General features: G+C 46.1%; 2 protein-coding genes across 5 annotated transcripts in view; one reads left to right on the forward strand and one right to left on the reverse strand.

Annotated features, from left to right (window-relative positions):
- Positions 1-4,005, reverse strand: part of CES5A (carboxylesterase 5A) — a 270,897-nt gene extending 266,892 nt beyond the window's left edge. Inside the window, exons 1-2 of the mRNA XM_029203017.1 lie at positions 3,898-4,005; positions 2,382-2,485 (exon numbers count right to left, since the gene is read on the reverse strand). The gene's annotated coding sequence lies outside the window, so the exon portion shown is untranslated. The remainder of the gene's footprint in view (positions 1-2,381; positions 2,486-3,897) is intronic.
- A 269-nt stretch (positions 4,006-4,274) lies between these two features.
- GNAO1 (G protein subunit alpha o1) overlaps positions 4,275-21,220 on the forward strand; it is a 165,021-nt gene continuing 148,075 nt past the window's right edge. For 3 of the 4 annotated variants that reach the window (XM_029238209.1, XM_029238227.1, XM_029238199.1), the window contains exons 1-2: positions 4,365-5,203; positions 5,422-5,464. In XM_029238209.1, the coding sequence (XP_029094042.1) occupies positions 5,086-5,203; positions 5,422-5,464 (161 nt within the window). In that variant the 5' untranslated portion in view covers positions 4,365-5,085. Of the gene's footprint in view, positions 5,204-5,421; positions 5,465-21,220 lie in introns of all 4 variants that reach the window. The other variant, XM_029238218.1, reaches the window with a different exon arrangement.

The raw sequence follows: 21,220 nt of genomic DNA on the forward strand, positions 1-21,220 counted from the left end.
GCCCTTGTCTATAGACAGGTGAATTTGGTTAATAGCATTAAAATTGATGACCTGTGGACAATGGGCCATGCCTGACCTTTTGGGATATATACAAAGTGGTAACTCCCTCACCTCAAAGGAGTTTATAGTCCAGTGATATGTTTCCTGAGCACATCACTTGGGTGAGCACGTATGATTGTAAAAATGAACAATATCAGGCTCCACCTCAGACTCACTGATTCAGAAATTCTAGATATTCACCCAGGAATCTGCATTTTAAAAAGCATCCTACGTAATTCTTATGCACAATAACATTTGATAACCACTGTTCTGGTAGGTATGAGAGATGTGCACAAAATAATATTAATACCAGTCAGAGAAGCACTGAATAACAGCTAACAAGGACAATAGGATAAGGATAATAATATCTTCTAGGGACATAAAAAAAATTGGATCAGCATCTTCCCTCATTAATGCCAGATATTTATCAGAAAACTCTAAGTCATTTCTTAGCCTTACCCAGACATTCTTCTAAATTATATTCACCACTAAGTTAGAGTGTGAGCTATCAATTTTATAATAAAAACCCTTAGTGCAGAAACTTAAAAACCTCTAGTGATCTACCATTCTCCCCAAAATGTCTAATACGTTTGACATTTAGTTTGATTTCACTTAGCTCATGAACCACACATTTTAGCCTATTTTCTTCCCACGAGGAGAGTAACGTCCATAAGGAATAGTAATTCTCATAAGTTTTTCCTTTGACAGAAATACAAAAACTACTAAACATAAAGAAAATTTGAATTCAGAAACAGGAGAGATATTTGGACTTTAAGAATATAAGCTACTAGTAGAATTAATTGGCACAGATTCTCTACCAGACCTAGCACTTTGTACAGAAAAATCACGTAGGGAGTGGATACCAATGCAGATTTTAGAATAGTCTGACTTGGTAGAAGTAAGATGGGTGACTGAATTTTTAACAAGCATCCCAGCTGATTCTGATGTGAATTGTTTTGAAACATTCCAGGGATTTCAAGATTTCAGGAAGCCAAGCTCATGTCTAAACCTCCCTTTGAGTCTAAGTCAATACATGAAACACGGTAGATGGTCAATACATGCATATTTAATTAAAGTACCCTCAAAAGGGAACAAATACGGAAATTCAGTTCATCAAGTCAGAGCCCACATTCTGTAAGTTAGACCTGGAGGATCTTGCTTATATGGTAAATTACTGTCCTCCAGAATAGGAGCCACATGCGGTACAAAAGCAGCTCAATGTAGGTTTTTGTTGTTGCTTTTAGAAAGTATATAAAATATTCTGATCACCTACTTTTAAAATTAAAAGTATGCTGAACCATGTGTGGTAAGGGCTATAGTTGACCTAAGGTGGGGTAAAGGAGAATTATTCTTTTGGTCAGCAGGAACAATTAGAGAAATATAATTCTGAGGATCATATAAAATAAAACCAAATTGAATCTGTCCCTGATTACTCCTGATGTTAGGACTATAATTTCCTCATTCCCACAGGAATTAACTATGGACAAATTAAACACTTGTGGTATTATCTAATTACTAATAACTCACAGAGAACTGAGATGTTATCCTTACTTCTTTTGGTGGGGGGGACCAGAATATGATTGGTTTCTGCAGTTGTAAGCTTTCTGTGAGTCTAGGAAATATGATATATATATATATATATATATATATATATATACGCAGACATAAATATATATATATTTAAATATAAAATACTTATAACATGCTATCTCTCAAATAGTCCACAAACCTGTAAAAGGAGCCCTGCATTAGTACTAAATGACTGCATGACCTTGAACAATTTATTCAGCCCCTCAGAGGCTCAGTTTTCTCAGCTGTAAAATGGGTACCCAGGTTGATATGGGCCCAGGCTCTTTCCACTTAGCCATGATGCTCCTCACACCACAATCCCTAACTGAGGTTTATGTGGGAGGATCACTAGAGATAATTTTCATAAAAGTGCTCCGTAAGCTGTAAAGCACTCTACAGGTGAAGCGGATTATTGTTAGTCTTTTATGAAGCCGAGCTATAAAGATGCAAAGTGACCCAGAAAAAGAAAACAGGGTAGACAAACCTGAAATACAACACCTGTAGTGCCTAGAACATTACCCTGTTCATGGCTGGTAGGTGCTTAGTAAGTATTGAGTAAAGAAAAACACAAAACATAGGTTTGTGCCTCCACCATACTAGGTATGATACCAAGAAGGAATAAATATACCCAAAATCAAAGATAGTTTGATTCAACCATGTAAACCACAATGCCCCAAGAGTCTAAGATCTTCAATTAAAAATTACTTCATATGAAAGAGCATTAAAATGTAAAATATGACCCACCATTTACAAAGAAATGGTTATGGTCTTACCTCTTCAGTATTTCAGATGCAGCCTCGTAGGGATTGCAGAATCTGGGTGAGGTGGCTGAATTTTTTCCCTATATCTGAGAGATCCGCATAATCATCCTAGCAACCTTTAAAAGAAATAACAAATTCTATAGAATATTGGTTACCTAAGCTCTGTTTTGGATCTGGGAGGCTGATTTTTAGTGACAGCCAGATTTTAAGCAAAACAGATTCATCCCCTAAGCTCCCCTCCTCAATACACACACAAAAGGAGACTGGGTAGGGGTGGAGGGGCAAGTGGGGAAGAAGTTATTTACTTAATAAAACAATTCTTTATAACAGTCCTTTGTCAGTTTTCTACAATATTTAAATGTGATCTAAGTTTAAATATTCAAATTACATACAACTTTTGACATAGACAGCTATTTGTGGAATGAGACAAACCCAAACTAGGAAACAACAAATTGAAAAATTCAGGGGAAAAAAATGTTTTCTTCTGCATGGGCTTTAATTGCCTCCCCCCCCATTGCAAATGTATTTTTATGCTGGGTAACATTACCAAAAAACAGGGGTGTTTTTTCTATTGTTGAAATGAAACAAACAAGTTTGCCTTCAGAGCCACAAAAATGCCCAACTATTAGAAAAAACGTTTTCCACTGGCCGGTTGCCTCTCCTATCCCCATGCAATCTTTCCTATTGGCCCCTTTTTCTAGGAGGGCCCCTGAGGCTGTCTGATGGAACTGATTGTAAAACCATTTTGTGCAGTGAGAACTAATTTCTTCAAAATCTCAGAGACCGCCTAGAACATGCCCGATCTTTGGCAGAAGTGTATGTGTTTCCTCAGTATCTGATGAGCTGTACGCTGAGTAACTGACCCAGGGTTGCTGGGTCTTTATTTTAAAAAGAGATGGGGCGGGGGAGTGTTTTAAAAGATTTAGAGGAAGAAGCTCTCGTCTCTCAAAATCTATTCATTTAATGTATTTGTGTTTTGGGAACAGGCAAAACAAGAGGGCTCAGCGCAAAAATCTCAACCAAACTAAACCTTTCAAAATGAGCAAAAAGCATTTAAGCTCTGTGTTGAGAAAGTAAGCATCACTTGCATGAAAACCTGTCCCTCCCATCCAAAAGCTGCCCAGTGTGGGAACTGTCTCCTGCGCTGCCCTTTTGGCCGGCAATCTTGGAGCAGGGTCCGCGATGGCAAAGGGAGGCAGAGTCTCCTTGAGAACAGGCCCTGGCTTTGTCTCATCCTGCTGTATTCCTCTCCTCACAGCCTCCTTTCTCACATACTAGGTGCTCAATAAATGTTTGTGGGACGCAGGAAGCGAAAAATCCGAATCTGCCCCTACGCCCCAAGGGCGAATGATTGGGAACGCAGGTTCCCTCAGAACCACGGTCTCCTCGAGTTAACCGAGGCCACCTGACCTCGGCTGCTACGGCCCTAGCAGCCGGAGAGCAACCAAGAAGGCGCGCTGTTGGAGCCAAGATGGAGAGGAGGCAGGGAGCGAGGGAGGCGGCGCCGGCCGCGACCCAGTGGACCCACCTGACGGTGGCGCGGGCTACCCAGCCCCGAGCTCGCGTTGACCAGGCCCGAGCCGCCAGAGCACTGGGCGAGGGCGGAGGCGGAGGCGGAGGCGGAGGCGGGGAGGGGCGCCCCGGCTCGAGCCCGGCCCCAGGCCCCGCCCCCGCTAGGCCTCGCACGAGCCCACCTCGGGGAGCCGCGGGCCCTGAGGGGAGTGGGGGGAGGGTGGGGGAGGGGAGGCCGCGCCGCGCGCGCGCCCCCGCTAGTTACGCGGGCCTCGGCGCGCGCACCTCCCCCGCCCCCCCGCCCCTCCCCGTCTCGGGGGCCCGGCGCGCGGCCCTGCTGACGTCAGCGGGCGGCTGGCCGTGCGGGGTGCGCAGAGCCGCTGGCGCACTCGCGCGCTGCGCTCGCCCCTCCCCCGCCCGGTCTGTGGAGCGCGCGCGCGCGCTCGCTCGCTCGCTCTCCCTTCATTTTTTTTCTCCCCTCCCTCCCAGCCTCTCTCCTCTCTCGCTCCCCCTCGAGCTCCCGGCTGCCCGCGGCTCCGTCGCGCTTTCCCTTTCTCTTCGGTAGGCTCCACCGAGCGATGCTGGCTCTGGGAAACAGCGACGCCGTCTCCCGCTAGAGACCTGCCCCCCGGCCCGGCCCCTTGCCCAGCCCTGCCCAGCGCGCGGGGGTCGGCGAAGGCGCCGCGGACGCACCGACGGCTGAGGAACAGCGATGCAAATACACTAGCAGCACCCCCTAACTCACTCCCTCCACACCCCGCGCCGCCTCCTCCTCCGGCAGCAGCGGCAGAAGGACCCACCCTGCCCCCCACCCCACCCTCCGCCGGCTCCGGCTGCGATTCCTGCCTCGACTATTATTTTATTTATTTTGGGTCGTGCACAAGCCTCAGTGCCTGCAGCTCGCGCCTCCTCGGACCGCGGGCGCCTCCTCCCTCGGCTCCGGAACCCCAGACCCCGGCCACCCTCGCCTCGACACCTCCAGAGCCCCGCCAGCTGCCGCGAGTCTCCGCGGCTGGAATCTTGTTAGAGGCTGTCTTTTTTGGGGGTTCTGGTTTCCCGACATTTTTGTTTTCAGCCAAGGGGAGGCTATCGTGATTTTTTCCCCTTTGAGCCCAGGCTCCGCTTTCTGGGGGGGTGGGGGGCGCGCCGAGCCGGGGAGCCGTGCCAGCCGAGTCGTGCGGGCTGTGGCAGGGAAGGGGCCACCATGGGATGTACTCTGAGCGCAGAGGAGCGAGCCGCCCTCGAGCGGAGCAAGGCGATTGAGAAAAACCTCAAAGAGGATGGCATCAGCGCCGCCAAAGACGTGAAATTACTCCTGCTGGGTAAGGACCGGGACTGCCACCCCCATCCCCCGACCCCGGCCACTCTGCACCCCCCCACCAGTCCCCCCTCCACTCGCTCCTGGGGAGACCTGGTCCCCGAGTTGGCACCACCATGTGCCCAGGATCGCCCACTCCCTCGCATGCCTTACCCCCCAACCCCCCACCCCGGTCCCCTAAGCTGACACTCACCAAATTTTCCCCCCTGTCTGTCCCAACAGGGGCTGGAGAATCTGGAAAAAGCACCATTGTGAAGCAGATGAAGTAAGTCCCTGTGGCATTGGGATTTGTACTTTTATTAAGTATAATTTTTAAATAATTTTTATTACCTTGCTCACTTCACATTGCTCTCCAGGCCCGGTTTTTAATTCGTGCACACACGCACACGCATACACACACCTGAATTTGACTCCCCTCCCCCAGGCCCTACGTTGGTTCTGGGTCCTCCACCCCAACTCCCAGGGTGGGTGTTTTTTTCTCCGGGCTGGGGTGGAGGGAAGGGGAGCGCCTGTAGTTGTATGAATGACAGTGTCCGCCATATTGATCAGAACATCACATTATTGGCATGATTATGATCATTACTCTTGATTGTGTGGTGTTTCCTGTGTGTCGCTGCGTCTATTTCTATCTCTGTGTCTCTGTATCATTCTGTCTCTATTTCTCTCTTCTCCTTCCTCCACCCCCTACTCCACATCCATAATCCCACTTCCCCCTACTCTTCTCCTGGGGCAGTGATTTTTGAACTTGGCTAAAACATGGAGGGGACCCAGCCCAGGCTGGGGTGGAGTATCAAGTGTCTGCTGTTCATGGATTTGGTGCTGAATTAGAGGCTGTGGTTTCTGCCCCTCCTCCCCACCCCCAAAGGACGGAGGTTAGGGGAAGGGGTGTGTGGTAGGGGAGGGGGTGGGTGTTCAAGCGAATGTGGCTGGCACAGGTGTATCCAAGGTAGAGGTGGAAGGAGGACGCTGGCTGTGAGGCTGAATGCCTGCCCCTTGCTGCTCCCCCACCTTTCTCCCCCATCCTCCCAGCCTTTGCTCTCCTGACACTGGCAGTTTTCGTTCACTCTATGGCCTTTATCAGTGTATTTATTTACACTCTGCATAGGCTGTGTTCCATGTAATCTACCCACAATGCGGATTTCAGGCCCCACTTGCTGCACCACCCCCTTCTGCCTTAGGTATCAGTTTCCCCTCCTAATTAGCTGGGGGTGGATTTGAGTGATGGTTGAAAATTAAAACAAAATGGGATATTCCTTCCCTTCCACACTTTCTCAGTAAGGAGCCTTGCCCCTCCTTCCTACTCCCAGGCTTGCTTCTTGCCCCATCCACTCCTGGTTAGCAGTTCCTGGTGAGCCCACAGGCAGCTTTGCTTGGGGAGGGGGTGACCTTAGGAAAGGGGTGCGCGCCCTTGGGCCTCCTAGACCCACTGCTTCCGTTGGCCTCTCGGTTCTGGACGGAGGAGTTCGTTAAGACCTTTTAGCGAGGATTCCACGTCGCTTTGCTGTGACACCTTCGTGCACACACATCTCCTAATTAGGGGTTGCTGTGCAGTAAACAAAAATGATTATTTTTCAACTTGACAGAATAGCCGAAGTTATTGCATCCCGTAGGAAAACAATGGAAAGTAAAAACCCCTTTCGCAGAAAGGTGGGTGGGAGACGAAGCATGCTTGTGGTTTCAGAACCAAGATGCAAAAAATCTTGCATGTGTAACAGGCATGACAAGCGGGTTCTAGGCGGCGCCATGATGGTAGGGAGTAGCGACTCGGAGACAATTTCTCCCGTCTGCTTGACGTGTTCTTATTTTTGTTCGAGAGCTCCCTGGGGCTTTCTGTACAGAGGCCCCTTGGCTTGCCGCACCCAAATTATCCACGGGTAATTTGGCCTGGGGCTTCTTTGAAGCTTGTGCAACCCAAATGGATGGGAAGGCGGGGCCTGGGGAATTGCTCGTTGCAACAAGGTGCATGTTGCATCTGCCTGGAGCCCTTGCAGGTCGGTAAGTGCAAGCAGCACCACCCCTTTCTCCCTAAAGGGGACGTTTCAAAACTTCAGAACTCTGTAATCTGCAGTGGCAGGCTTGCAGCCCAGTAGAAGCCCCAGCCACCGGAGCTGGGTGAGGTTTCAGGCGCTGCGAGTGGTGGACAGCGCCCAGCCGAGGCTGGAAAAGTCGAGGAGGCTCAGCTTGGTGGCGCTCGGCTCGGCTCGGCGCAGGCTGGGCTCGAGGCTCGGAGGGACTCGGCAGTGTTCGGAGCCGAGCCGGGACCTCGGCGGAGAGAGCCGAGCCTCTTCGAAGGAGGCCGAAGGCATTCGGAAACGCTCGGTTGAGGGAAGCGGGGATGGAAGCGGGGTGTATGCTAGAGTCTGGAAATTAACTTTGCATCTGCCAAAGCACCTCCTTACCTGCTTTTCCTGAACAAGCTCCATAACTTAGGTTGATTTAATAAGAAGTTTAAAAATATATACTGAGTACCCTGAAGGATACCTCGCCTTTTTTATTCAGACAGAGGCACGCTCTCCAAGGAGATAGGCGTGCCATTTTAGAATGAAATTTCCTAATTATGTACTGGGGCAGAAAATCTTAAATGAAGGCTGTATTTAGACTTCTCCGGGAAAGTCTTCTGCGTCTCATATTTGGTTACACAGAGGAGGGAGGGGGGAAAATCAAGCGTTAGATATTTCAGATGGTTAAATCAGACGTCCTGGCACTTTCTCTCTTTTCCCTGCACTCCTCCCTTTATCACCTGACAGGATGCCTTTTTGGAGAAAAATAACAGGCAAAATTGAGATTTTGTAGGTAAAACTGTTAGTATATTTTTAAAAATACACCAGTTCTCTTTAGGAAGTGAGTTAAGTTTGCTCAAAAGGTGAGTCAGAAAGATTTCTGGCCCATGTAAATTTTGCCACAAGGGACCCTAGTGTCCTGTCCTGAAGCATTCATGAATGGCAGCTTTTCCTATGAGCCCTCCAGCTTGGCTTGAAATAAATCAGATCAGGGCCTTGTGTCAAGCTGGATGCAGGACTTGTTTTATTAACCACAAAATGTGGGATTGGTGTCACTGTATCCTAGTGACAAATTCTTTTGAGCCTTCCCTTGAAGAGGTGATTTTCCAGATTGCCACTTGGGTGAGAGTCACTTGAATCAGGCGAACTGTACTATGGGTGGGGCTGGCCCTGAAAATCTAGGTGGCATTTACAGAACGCAATTTTGGACTTGCCTGGCCAGTATGATTGGTTAACAACCTATCAGACCATACTTACGAGTTAATCAGGATGCTCTTTTATTTCACCCAGGCAGATGAAATTAGAGCGTTCTCTGTGAGTGATGCCCTGTGAGAACTCGATGACTTCCTAATGGGGACTGGGGTTTAATAGCCCAGCCTGTTGCATTGAGAGGAAGAATATTGATATTGAGACATCTCCAGATCCTTTTTAATCAGCATTTCCAGAAGAGCAAAGAGCCACTCCATTCAGCGTACATTCTTATCCACATTATGGCGTGCTGATTAGAAGACGGACGGGGCTTCCATATATGCCTGTAGTAACTGAAATTATATCACAAAGGCCTGGCTGGCAGATGCTGTTTAGAACAAAGTGTTAACACCCATACCAGCCTAGGAACATTGCAGGGAAACTGACCTTTGACATTCTTTTGCTTGATACATGTTGCAGTGGGAAACTTGCATCCATTAAGAGGGCTACATGTTAGACTGTCATTTGAAAAGCGTGATTCTTAATACTTTATTAAAATTTTCATTTGAAAATAGCTTGCTAGGTTTTTTTTCCTTTGTGTATGGGATTGTGAACTAGTGTTTGGGAGCTCTGTGTCAGACAATCCAGAACATTTCCGTACTGAGAAATAAACAATGATCATTGAGACGGCAAAATATAATTTTACACATACCATGAGTAATCAGTGACGTTTTATGTGTGACATTTTAAATAATTTTGCTTGTTAGGAGCTCCTGACCTCACCTGTGATACAGCCGCATCATTTTTGCAGTCATTCAGGGGACTCTTTTATTCCAATTAATCAAAATTTTAACAGCAAGTGTTAATTTTATTTAATCACCAAAACCCTCTCAAAGAAATCTCTTAAGGTATTATATATGGAATCAACAGAATCACTTTAAGTGACTTCCCATTCTGAGCAAATAGTGACAACTACGTGGACCGTCTACCTGATGAAAATGTAAAATGAACTGTGGAGTTGCTGTGGACACCACAGTTTGTCCTCATTTGAGATGTTGAGTTTTCTGTGATGTCATATTCAGGCTATCTGTTGTCTCTGGAGCATTAAGTGAATTTTTAGGGAGCTAGAGAGTCCGAAGGTAGCAATTGAGGCATGGCTTGCTAGCTGGTAGGCTTTATATAAGTGAACACAGTAAAGTGGAGCACTTTGGATGTGTGTTCCTTTCCAAGGTGCTTGCTCAGTGCCACTGGTAAAACAAAATTTAAGGATTTAGTGAAGACACCATTGCTCATACAAATATCCCAGCCCTTCCAGTAGGATTGGAGTCCAAGGAGAGACCCTACCAGACAGGGAAGACAATCTTAAGATTGCCAAAAGCTGGTGGTTTCCTCCTACCAGCTGACCCTGACTTTGTAATTAGGGTGTTTAGTCTTTGGCTTAGGTTCAGGGCAAGCCTGTGTTCATCCAGCACACCACTGTTTGGCACCTGCTAAGTGGCAGGCATGAGAGGAGGTGAACAGCAACTTGCAGCCATTACTCAGTAAAAGTACAGTCGTCTGAAACGGCGTTTCCTGCACATCCCCAAACGGTCCCATGCTGGGGCAGCGCTCCACTGAGAGCTCCTCGATCTGTGGACTTCTTGTTTCTGCAGTCATCTCTTTGGCTGCTTTGCTCCCCCTCCCCTTCCTCCTGTCTCCGTGTTTATTCAAATGGATGCACCTTGCTCTCTGGAGACAGTGTGAGCGCAAACAGAATGTCAGATCAAGTAGCAGATGAGTTCTCCTTTGCTGATGGATGGTGCTCTCTCCCTCCTTACTGTTCACTGAGCTGTAAATACCAGCAGACCTTCCTGCCAGAAGAGTAGCAAACAGTCCACCTGATCGCCTCAGGAATCAGCTGTGGAATTCTTGAACCTCAGTCACCTGTTAGATTCTGAAATCGAACCTGTGTGCTTATTGAAAGGGTTGTTGCTGATGAGATTAAATGGATGAAGCTTCATGCAGGATTGACAAGACTCCAGAGGAATCCAGAATTTCTAGTCTCTGTGTGGAGCTAGATTAGATTTATAGTGCCCAGAGTCAGAGGACTGTCTTGTTTTTTTAGCACTTGGAACTCCCCAGATTATATCATGCATCTTAGCCACACCTGCTAAAGATAAGACAGGATCACTTATGTTTTTCAGCTTCTCACTGTTAATACTGGAGATTTAATATGAGTAGAATAAGGTCATATTTTTCTGACATGTGCTCAGTCAATCTGGATGCAGGGACTTGGTTCCCTCTCTCCCAGGGTGTTCTAAGTCTCTCATTTCTTACAAAGCTAGACGGACCGTTATCACAAGAGCACATTTTGATCTGAAAGACAGTAGACAAGCTGGTGAGGAGGTGATTTCAAACTGAAAAAAACATTTTGGAAAGAATTACCCCAAAATATGACACTAGCAAAGAACAACTTTTGATTTTGAAAAAATTTTTTAAATGTGCACGTATGTGTATGTTTACATACATACTACATGGATTTTAAAATAGTTAGCAGATGCTGTAAGAAGAGCACTTCACCTCACTTTATTGACTGCATCATCATAAAAAGCTTGAAGGTGCTCAAACTGCATTCTAAGAATTTGTTCAAACCGGTATCACATTCTTATTTTATTCTATGTTTCTCATTTATGCACAATACTGGTTAGGAAAGAAACCTCCTGAGAAATCAGTCATTAGCATAGCGGAGGAAGGAGAGAGAGGAGCAGTGACCTGTTACTGGTTCAAAGAGATAGGTGGATTCCTATTGGGAGAAGCCGTTTAGCGTGCTTTTAAAACTGAGAGGCAGTTAGCAGCTTGGGCTCTGTAACCAGACTGCTTGGCTTTAAATCTTGACTCTACCACTAACTAGAAGTGTGCCCTTAAACAAGTTACTTTCTTGTGCCTTAGTTTCCTTGCCTGTAAAATGGGGCTGATAATAAAAATACCTAACAGGCTTGTGAATATTAAGTGATGTAATATATGAAATGCCCTTTTAACAGTTTTCTAGAAATCATTTTACACATGTCAGCTACAGTTGTGATTCCTTTGATTGATTAGTGGGTGTTCCCTTCCCATATGGAGTTCTCAAGTATGTGGGCCTTAGCTTGCCTGAGAGCCAGAAGCGGGGCGCTGTGGTTCACGCTCAGGGCTTCTTCCCCTTGCCTGCTCTGCAGCATCAGTTATATAACTAACTGTGTTGTCATAAGTGATATGACATTTTTGATGGCGCAGCTGCTTCAGCCCAGGAGGTTGGAGTGATACTACAGAGAGTGGGAGAGAGCACTGGACCAGGAGTCGAGATAGGTGGCTCTGCCCCTGCTGTTCTGGGGGCTCCGTTTCCTGGAGTAGTTGGCCCAGGGCTACCCCAAGCTCCTTTCCTGTTCTAAGTGAGCTGTGAAATTGGGAATTACCTTCATGTTCAGATTCTTGAGGTCTTTGATGCGAGGTTCTAAACATAGAAGAATCAATTCTGGCTCCCTCCTGAGGGGGTAGGGGGTACCCATGAAAGCCCTTTTAAGGCCAAGATAATTGCAGAATAGCAACCTCAACCACAAAGCTTTCTCAGCCAGGAAAGTCCTGAGAGGCATTTAGAGAAAACCACCTCTAACCAAACTTTTCATGCAGATGTGCTTTTCAAACCAAAGAGGAGGATCTGAAAGTATCCTGTGATTGAGAAACAGGATGTTTCTGGGAGGAGGGACCCAGTGACATGTTAAAGGAAGAAGTGGTTTGTCTGTGGCTTCCAGGATGCTTAGAAATGGAGACAGCCCTGACTTCCCCCCTGGATGGGAGGGCTACATAGACAGGAAGGCACTTGCCCGGGTTCAGGTGCATAAGATCCAGGGAGTTGGGAGATTTGCAGAATAGTTAAAGGGGAGGCTCAGGAGAGCTGTGTTTTAATTTTGGCTCCTTCTCTAACTTGACTTTGGGCAAGTCGTTTAGCCCCTCTGAGCCTCAGTCTTTTCATCTCTTACTTAGGATATGAGCTAGAATTCCTCAGGCCTCTTTCAGGATTCTAGCTCAGTAAATGCAAAGAGAAACCTAGAAGCCTGAAATGCAGGGGGGAATAGTGGGAGTATTTACCGCCCACAGCTTTTATCTGCTGAGCCATCTTTAGTTCTAATTTTCTTTACAGAAAAGAGGAAAAACATTGTGCTTTTCATAGCACCAAAAAATTAAAGTAAAATAAAATCCTGTAAGGCTAATAGTCAGTGCCTTGAATTTGTCCCCCTGCTCGCTTGATTTCTCAACCAAAAATAGAGGAAAGGGAGATAATATATTTAAGGATAGGACTGCATCACCAAGAATTTACCCTGGATTCCCTGCTGATGACTTAGCCAACAGATAGGTTTTCTGTGGAAAATTGTTACTTACGGGAACAACTTCCCCATGCTGTAAAATCAACCTGGGCCACCTGCCTCCAGAGTCTTAGAGCACTAATATTTATTACACAGTGTAAATTAATTAGGTGTTTATGTATCTGTCTCTCTTGCTAGTCTGGGTGCCCCCTCCCTACCAGGTCTCCCTAAAGCAGGAATGGTGGCTTATTTTTGCTCGTCATACAGCACTGAGCCCAATGTCTGGCACAAAGGAGGTGCTTAATAAATGTTCATTGAAGAAAAGAGAGAAAGAACTGAGGTGCACAAAGAATGCAAACTCATTTCTACAAAAGATGGAATAATAATATTGAAAGCCTTTGTTGGTCATAGACTGTTTTCATCATTTTCAATCCCATCTGTTATCCTCATTTGTTTCTTATCATCAACCTATGAGGAAATACAGTCATCAATTCCATCTTACAGATGAGGAAGTGAGGCTCAGAGAAGTTAGGTTAACTGTGTAACTTAACGTCACACAGCTTAGTAAGTGACAGCAATGTATTGAGATCATGATTTGCCTGATTCCAAAACCTATGTCCTTTCCATTCTGACACCACACAGTTCTTACTAGACCACCACTAGTGTGGGCAATAGAGAGCTGGCAGGCCAGGACCCAGTACCCATCAGCAAACAGTATGGCACAAGCCTTGATTGAGGTCAGTGGCTGAGAGAATAGCAAGTGGTTGGTTGGGGCCGGGTTCCTTCCGGAGGTGGAGGTGGTGGTCACCATCGTGTATCACATTGATTCTGACGCCGGAGTGGTCCCTAATCACCATCTGGACAGCTCCTGGAATCATTTTCCATTCCTGCCTCAGAAGTGTGGGCCATTAGTAGGTGGCAACAGAGAGGAGCTGTCACTGAAGGTTCAGGCTTTGGTGGAAGGAAGTGGTCGGAGAAGACTTGGGAAAGACAGGGTAGTAGGATATCCATCCATTCAGCCATCCATCCATTAATCCATCTGCTCACCCATAAGCATTTACTGAGCACCTAGTGTGAGCTAGACATATACATGATGCCATGGAAGTAGGGAGGAAGGTCTTAGTCCCTGCTCTTGAGGAACTCAGCCTAATGGGAGGTATGTGTAAAAGACACTTACACCTCAGAGCAGGAAGTGCCACGGGGCTGTGGGAGAACAGAGGGCACCTTCTCTAGGCAGGAACATTGGCCAAGAGAAATGACACGTGGGCTGGGTCTTAAAAATGAATGGTAGTTAGCAGGTGGAGAAAAGGAATGCCAGACAGAGGAACCAACATGTAAGAAGGCACTGAGATATGTCACCACACGGACATGCTGGGAATGTGAAGTAATTTGGTTTGATTAGAACACAGTATATAAAAGGAGTGTCAAGAGATGGAGGATAAAAGATGAGACAGAGACCCGGTCGTGAAGGGCCTTGTTATTGTGCCAAAGACTTCGGATTTTATTCTGAGTATAATGAGATGCCACCAAACGGTTTTTTTAAAATTCAAGTATAACTGACATAACATTATATTAGTTTCAGGTGTACAGTGAGATGATTCGGTATTTGTATATATTGCAAAATGATCACCACAGTAAGTCTAGTTAACATACATAGTTAAAATTTTTTACCTTGTGATGAGAACTTTCAAGAACCAGAGAATTTTAAGGAAATGGGTTGGCCGGATCACTTTGTGCGTTAGAAAGATCACCTATGTGGACTGGAGGAGTCAGGTTCTGAGGTTGGGCGACCAGATGGAAAGTTATTTCTGTGATCCAGGTGGGAAAAGATTAAGAACTAAACTAAAGTGGTGGTAGTGGGAGGTGGGAAAAGGAGATAGATTTAAGAGCTATTTGGGCGGTGCAATAATTGAATTTTTTTGATGATCAACTGGAATGGCATTGAGGAGGAACTACATTTTAAAGGATGTAGACAAAAATGAGTCCAGGATTCCTTGTTTGGGCCACTGGTGGGATGGTAGTGCTGTTCCCTGAGATAGAGAAATGCAGGAGGAAGAGGGAAGGCTTGAGGAGAAGAATGCTGACTTATTTTGGTCATGTTTGGTCATGATTCTTGTGGATCACCCAAGTGGAGATCCCTGGCAGGCAGTTGGATATGTGGATGAGGAGATAGGATGCACCTGGGGAGAAGGGTCAACTTGGAATTCTTTGGTGCTCATGGGCAGTGAGAGCCTTGAAAGTTGGGAATCTCACCAGGCTAAGTGAGAAGGGGAGAGAAGGCAGAGGATGCATCTCCCCCCCCATCCCCCCCACAGCTCCAGGAACTGAGAAACATCTAGGGAGGGGAGCCTGTGATGGAAACCAAGAAGGAGTGAGCTAAGAGGCGGAAAAGAAAATCCAAGGCAGAGCAGCCTCATGGGAGCCAAGGAAGGAAAGAATTTCAAGAAGGCGAGGAAGTAGTTGAGTCGGATACTGCAAGAGTCAAATAAGATGAAGACTGGCAGGTGACCACTGGGTCTGGAAACTTGTTGGCAACCTTGGCAAGAGCAGTTTCAATAGAGGGACGGCAGAAAAGCCAAACTGCAGTGGGGTTAAGCATGTGGGATTGAGGAAGTTGAGGCCACAAATGGAGTCTCCTGGAAAAGAAACTGGAACTGTAGAAGGAAGAGGGGAGAAGGGGGGAGGGCTCAGGGAGGATTTATTTGACCTCATTTGGCTCCCATGCGGGGACTTGGATCCACTGAGAAGCCGTAAAGAAAGAGTCCAGACCGAGGGAGATGCGGAAGGTATAGGAAAGAGGAAGTGGTAGAAAGAGCAGAGCCCCAAGAGGATGGGCAGGGAGGAGGGAGTGCAGAGTATGGATGGGCAGCTTAATCTGGACATGAATGTGCATCTCCTCCCCTGAGACTGACAGGAAGGCCATAAGCATGGGGTGTGTGTACAGAAATTTGGGGGTGGGATGGTGGGGACAAGAAGTTGGAGTTCTTGCCTTATCGTTTATTCTTCTCTGTGAAGTGGGAAGAATTAAAAAGCAGGTGAGCTCGTTTACCAAACACCAAAGGCTGGTAACCTTTGTTCTATTCAAACCACTCATTCATTTACTCAATATTTATCTAGCACCTGTTATGTGTTAGGCATATGTTCTAGGTGCTTGGAGATTCGGTGGTGGGCAAGTCAGTCCCAGGGGAATCAGGCAATGACTTCACAAAGAAATAATTGGACATAGTAATTGCAGACTGAAAATTTTTCTGGAGACACAGCTTTGTGTGAAGCCTTATACTGATCACATAGGAATCCAATTCCTGCCCTCAGAGAGTTGGATCAGTTGGGGGAGACAATCAGTGCACAGAAGAGGCAAAACTGGAATTTGATTTGGACAAGGGCTCAGGATTAAGCCTGGAGGCAGTAGGTGGAGAAATGAGAGTTCAGTGGAACTGGGTTGTTCTACTCTGCCCAGATTCCCTCATTCCAGGCTGTCCCCGTGGGGCTGCCATGACTACCCCTGCTGCTTGAAAATAGAAATGGGCATGTGACCCAGGCCTTGCCATTCACAAATTCCCATTCCCCTGGCCATAGTGATCTTTCCAGTGGATGTGGTGTGACTCAGTCCAGGTCGAGCAGAGTCCTTCTCTGGGATTTTATAGTTACTATGAGAAAGGAGCTCTTCATCTGGGATCCCAGAAAGGTCCTCACTGGGTTGGATTGATGAAAGCCCAGAGCTGTCTGTGGCCATGTTTCCACATCTCCATTACTCTGTGCAGGAAGGAAGTTTACCTATTGTGGGGGAGACTTTGGGGGATGAAGGAATGGGGGGAAGAGAGGAGAGAGAGGGGTTTCCAGAAAGACCTTTGATGATAATTATTGTATTCTCTGAAGCTGGCTCTATGCACTGAACAGTTACATGAACCAATAAATCCCTTCTTTCACATAAACTAATTTGAGCTGGAATTCTCTCCTTTACAACCAAAATCATCTTAAAAATGGGTAAGGCCTTCCAGGAAGATGAAACAGTATGAGCTGAAGCACAAAAGCAAGACTCAAACATGCAGGGCACCGTCATGGGGTAGTGGACAGTCTTATGTAACTGAAGAGTTGGGGTTTGTGGGAATATGAGAAGTGTGGAAAGGAAGAGTGGAGCTGGATTGCAGGCTTCCCTGAGCATTTCGCTACAGGGTACACACTGAATACATGGTAGGGTGCACTAACCTCCTCCCTACATGGTAGGGTAGTAGAGTGCCAAGTCAGGAGAGCTTGAAGAGGGAGACCAGAGAAGAGGCTCAAGAGCAGAGAGAGATTTCTGTAGTCTGCACTAGAGGATTGCTATGAAAGGCAATGAGGAATTGGATGGGGGAGAGATTTTAGAGGCAGAATAAGTGAGACCTGGTGTCTAGTTGAACATGGGGAGAAAAGAGTAGATCAGAAGAGTCCTCCCAGTTTTGAACCTGGATTTTGGAGTTTAGTTATGCCGTCAAGTTAGGAAGCATAAGAGCAGGGAGACGAGTAGCAGAGGGAAGATGGCAAGTCAGACCGCAAGTACGAATTTCCGGTCCTTGTAGGATAACTTACGTGTTCACAATGTTCAGTGGTTTTCTTGGGGAAGAGAGGTCGGGGCTGGAAGGAGAGTAGGGGACTCTTGGCTGCCCTGTGTGGTAAGACCATGAGAGTCAGTGGATGCAGTGCCCCTGGGGTGGGAATGCAGATGAAGAGGAGAAGGGGTCTCAAGGAAGGATTCCACCCCCCACATTGTGGAGGTGAGGCAGGGGAGCCTGCCTTCGATAGACCCAGAGGTAGCTCCAGCTGGGAAAAGGGGCTGGAGGTCAGAGGCACAAGAGGAGGCCCTGCCACGTGTGCTTCAGGAAGTTTTGTGTGGCAAGCAGGGTTCTGTTCCGTGGCATTGTCCAGTTAGATGAGGACTAAGAAAAGGCTATTGTATTTTGGTGATTGAGGCTATTAGTGGCCTTTAAAAGAGCAGTGTCAGTGGAGGGGAAGGGATAAAAGCCAAATTCAAGAACATTTTAAGGTGGAGATAAGGCTGAACTGGGATTAAGGAAACTTGAGTTCTACCCCAGCTCTGTCCCTATTTAGCTTGGTGGCCCCAGGCAAGTTCCTTAACTTCTCTAGGATTTAGTATCTTTACATATAAAATTAGGAGACTGGACGGAACGAGCTATAAGCTTCTGCTCAAGTCTTGAGGTCATAATTTAAGTTTTGCTATCCAGCAAAACAGATGTCCTCGTGGCAAAGGAATTCCCCGCCTTCTCCCTTGGCCACCCCCAACTGAGATAATAAATTATAACAAAATTAAGCTTTCAGAACTCTAGTGCTAATTGAGAGGGAAAACTGGGACATCAGCTCAGGGAACTGTGGACACCAGTGCATGTTGTGTCCACGTGTACCCTTCGCTGAGCGCGTGGGGCCCTGCGAGGCAGGAATTTGTCTCATAATCTCTCAGGGTTCACAAGACCAGGGTCCTGTGTGGCTCTTCCCTGGGGAAGAGTGCAAGACAGAATAACCCCTGGGCTCCCCCTGCCTCTCTGAATTCACATGGATAGGAGAAAGAAGGCCCGTGAGCCTGAGCTGGCTGTGTGTGGGAGCTCCAGCCAGCTGGGCAAAGAAGAGACGAAGGGACCCAGGCCTCAGGAGAGAAACAAGCCTGACGGCTCCAGAGGGCCAGGATGGGAGAGGCCCCGGATGGGAGAGGCCCCGGCTCTGTGTCCCAGGCATTCTGTGGCCCCATCATTGGGGACTTTGGGGACTTTGGGGAAGGGATGGTAGAATGGCAGTAGGGAGACCCTGGTTCGGAGTTGTGGCCAGTCCTCCTACCCTTTTTTCCCCCCCCATGTGCATGCAATATAAGGCCTGTTTCTTCTTTGAATCTTCTTAGAGTTTCAACCACGTGGACCTCACTAGTCCCTACTTCTTTGGCACACGTGTGTTCATTCTGTGAATCCCAATGGAAGCCTAACCATGGGTTGGCGTTATTCTAAGTTTCTAGGAGCGGAGCTCTTAATAAGACCTACAATCTCCCTGCTTATTTTAAGGACCTTACAGCTTTAGAGAAGGGGGATAGACAGTAAACAAGTAAATGAATGAGCAAGGTCATTTCATGTTCTAAAGGAAGAAATAGGGCTCAAACAGTGGGGAGTGGTGAGAGGCGATGAGGGAAAGAAAGCTGGTCAGGAAAGAGCTGAGGAAGAGGGAAGAGCAGATGCAAAGCCTCCTAAGGCAGAAATGAGCGAAAAGGCAGCCAGGGAGGCCGGACCACAGGGAAGGAAAAGTAACGCGAAACAGGATTAAAGAGGCAGGGAGGAGCCACGGTGCAACCCACGGAGAGGCATTTGGGTTTCATTCTGAATGCCATGGGGGCTTAAAACACAGGACGACTTGACCTGACTTATGTATTAAAGAGATTCCTCAGCATTCTGGAAAAAGCAAAACAATAGGGACAGAAATCACATCACTGATTTCTAGGGATGGTAGGAGAGAGAGATTGACTACAAGGGGGTAACAAGGGAACTTTTGGAGGTGATAGAAAATATTCTCTTAATTGGTGGTTACACAACTATATATGTTTATCAAAACTCATCAAGCTGTATACCCAAAAAGAGTGAATTTACTGTAAGTAAATTATACTTCAGTAAATCTGACTTGTAAAATGTCCATTTTTTAGGAGTTCCCTGGTGGTCCATTGGTTAGGACTCTGCACTTCCACTGCAAGAGGCACGGGTTCGATCCGTGGTCAGGGAACTAAGATTCTGCATGCCACGCAGCACGGCCAAAAAAAAAAAAGTACATTTTTTAATTAAGAAAAAAAAATTGCAGTATGCCTTAACAAAATACCTCTGGCTGTGTTGCTGCGTGGCTGGTGGACGAGAGAGCCAGCGGTATACCTTAGGAGGCTTTGCATCTGCTCTTCCCTCTTCCTCAGCTCTTTCCTGACCAGCTTTCTTTCCCTCATCGCCTCTCAGCACTCCCCACTGTTTGAGCCCTATTTCTTCCTTTAGAACATGAAATGACCTTGCTCATTCATTTACTTGTTTACTGTCTATCCCCCTTCTCTGAAGCTGTAAGAGATTGAAAAAAAATTAAACTCATTGCAGATACACTGTGAGGATTAAATGTGGTAACACAGCTAAAAGCACTTAGCATAATGTTGAAGTTCCCTAAATGGTAGCTATTTGTAGTATTTTTACTATCAGTGAAAAAAGTGATGTATTTAAGGTGATATGGCCAGTAAATGATGGAACCAGAGCCTAGTTTTTCTGACTCCAGGTGGGTCTCTCCTTCCATAACATCACTCAGTACGTTCTGCTGGTTGTCAGTTGATTGGTCTGGAGCTAATTACTTTTTTACCAACTCAGATCCTTCAGTGCAGTCGTTGATTAATTTATATTTGTTGAGCACTCACCATGTGCTCAACACTGTGTAGACACAGGATACAATGGTGAGCCAAGACAGGCTCCATGGCTGTCCTTGAGGGCAGAGATGCCCTTAAGTTAATAGGCATTACAGCCAGCTGAGAGGTGGAGGATGCCGAGGGAGCATCTACCTAGGTTTGGGGTATAGAAAGACTTCTGGAAGAGGTAACATTGAAACTTTTTTTTTTTGTAGCAAAAAAGCATTTTTGTGACATAGATTAATACATATGCAAAATGTGCATTAATCTTACATGTTTAGCACGTGTTTAAAAAGCATGCACTCGTGTAAAGAAGGTCCCTAAATATCCCTTCTTGATCGTAGCTCTTTCCCTCACTCCCCACTACCTTGATTTTCATGGTGTTTCCTTGCTTTTCTTTAGAGTTTGTCACCTATACATGCATCTTCTTATCAGTTTATTCTTACCTGGTCTTGACCTAATTGGAATCATACTGTTATGTATTAAGTTGCATCTTTCCTTCAACATTGTATTTGTAATATTTATTCAAGTTGTTGTACATAGCTGCAGTTCATTCATTTTTATTGCTATATAGTATTTTATAGCATTCTCTTCTGAATATTTATAATTTTTCTATGGAGCATTCACAAATATTTGTGTATACTCATGAATTTGCCATACATTATTCAGTTCATTGCTATATAGCTATACAGCATTATATACCAGCTCTGACTACCCTGCAATTTATTTATCCATTCTACTGTTGATGTGCCTTTGGGTTATTTTGAGTTTGGGGCAATTATGAAGGATGCTGCTATGAATACCCATGTAGATTTATATCCTGAGGCACATACATTTGTAAATGGTTCTTTGGAGTAGAATTGCTGGGAATCTTCACTTATATTAGATAATGCCACATTGTTTTCCACAGTGGTTTTTCCATATTACACTCTGCACTAGCAGAGAGAATTCCTGGGTTGTTCTAAATCCTTGCCGATATTTGGTGTTGTGAAACTTTTAAATTTTTGCCAAATTGATAGTGTATCTCATTGTGGTTTTACTTTACATGCTCTGCTAATGAGGCTGAACAGCTTTTCATATATTGATTGGACATTTTGGATTTCCTTTTCTGTGAGGCA

Source organism: Monodon monoceros, unplaced genomic scaffold (genome assembly GCF_005190385.1).
Source record: "Monodon monoceros isolate NGI ecotype Baffin Bay Population unplaced genomic scaffold, NGI_Narwhal_1 Super_Scaffold_10, whole genome shotgun sequence".
Lineage (NCBI taxonomy): Eukaryota > Metazoa > Chordata > Mammalia > Artiodactyla > Monodontidae > Monodon > Monodon monoceros.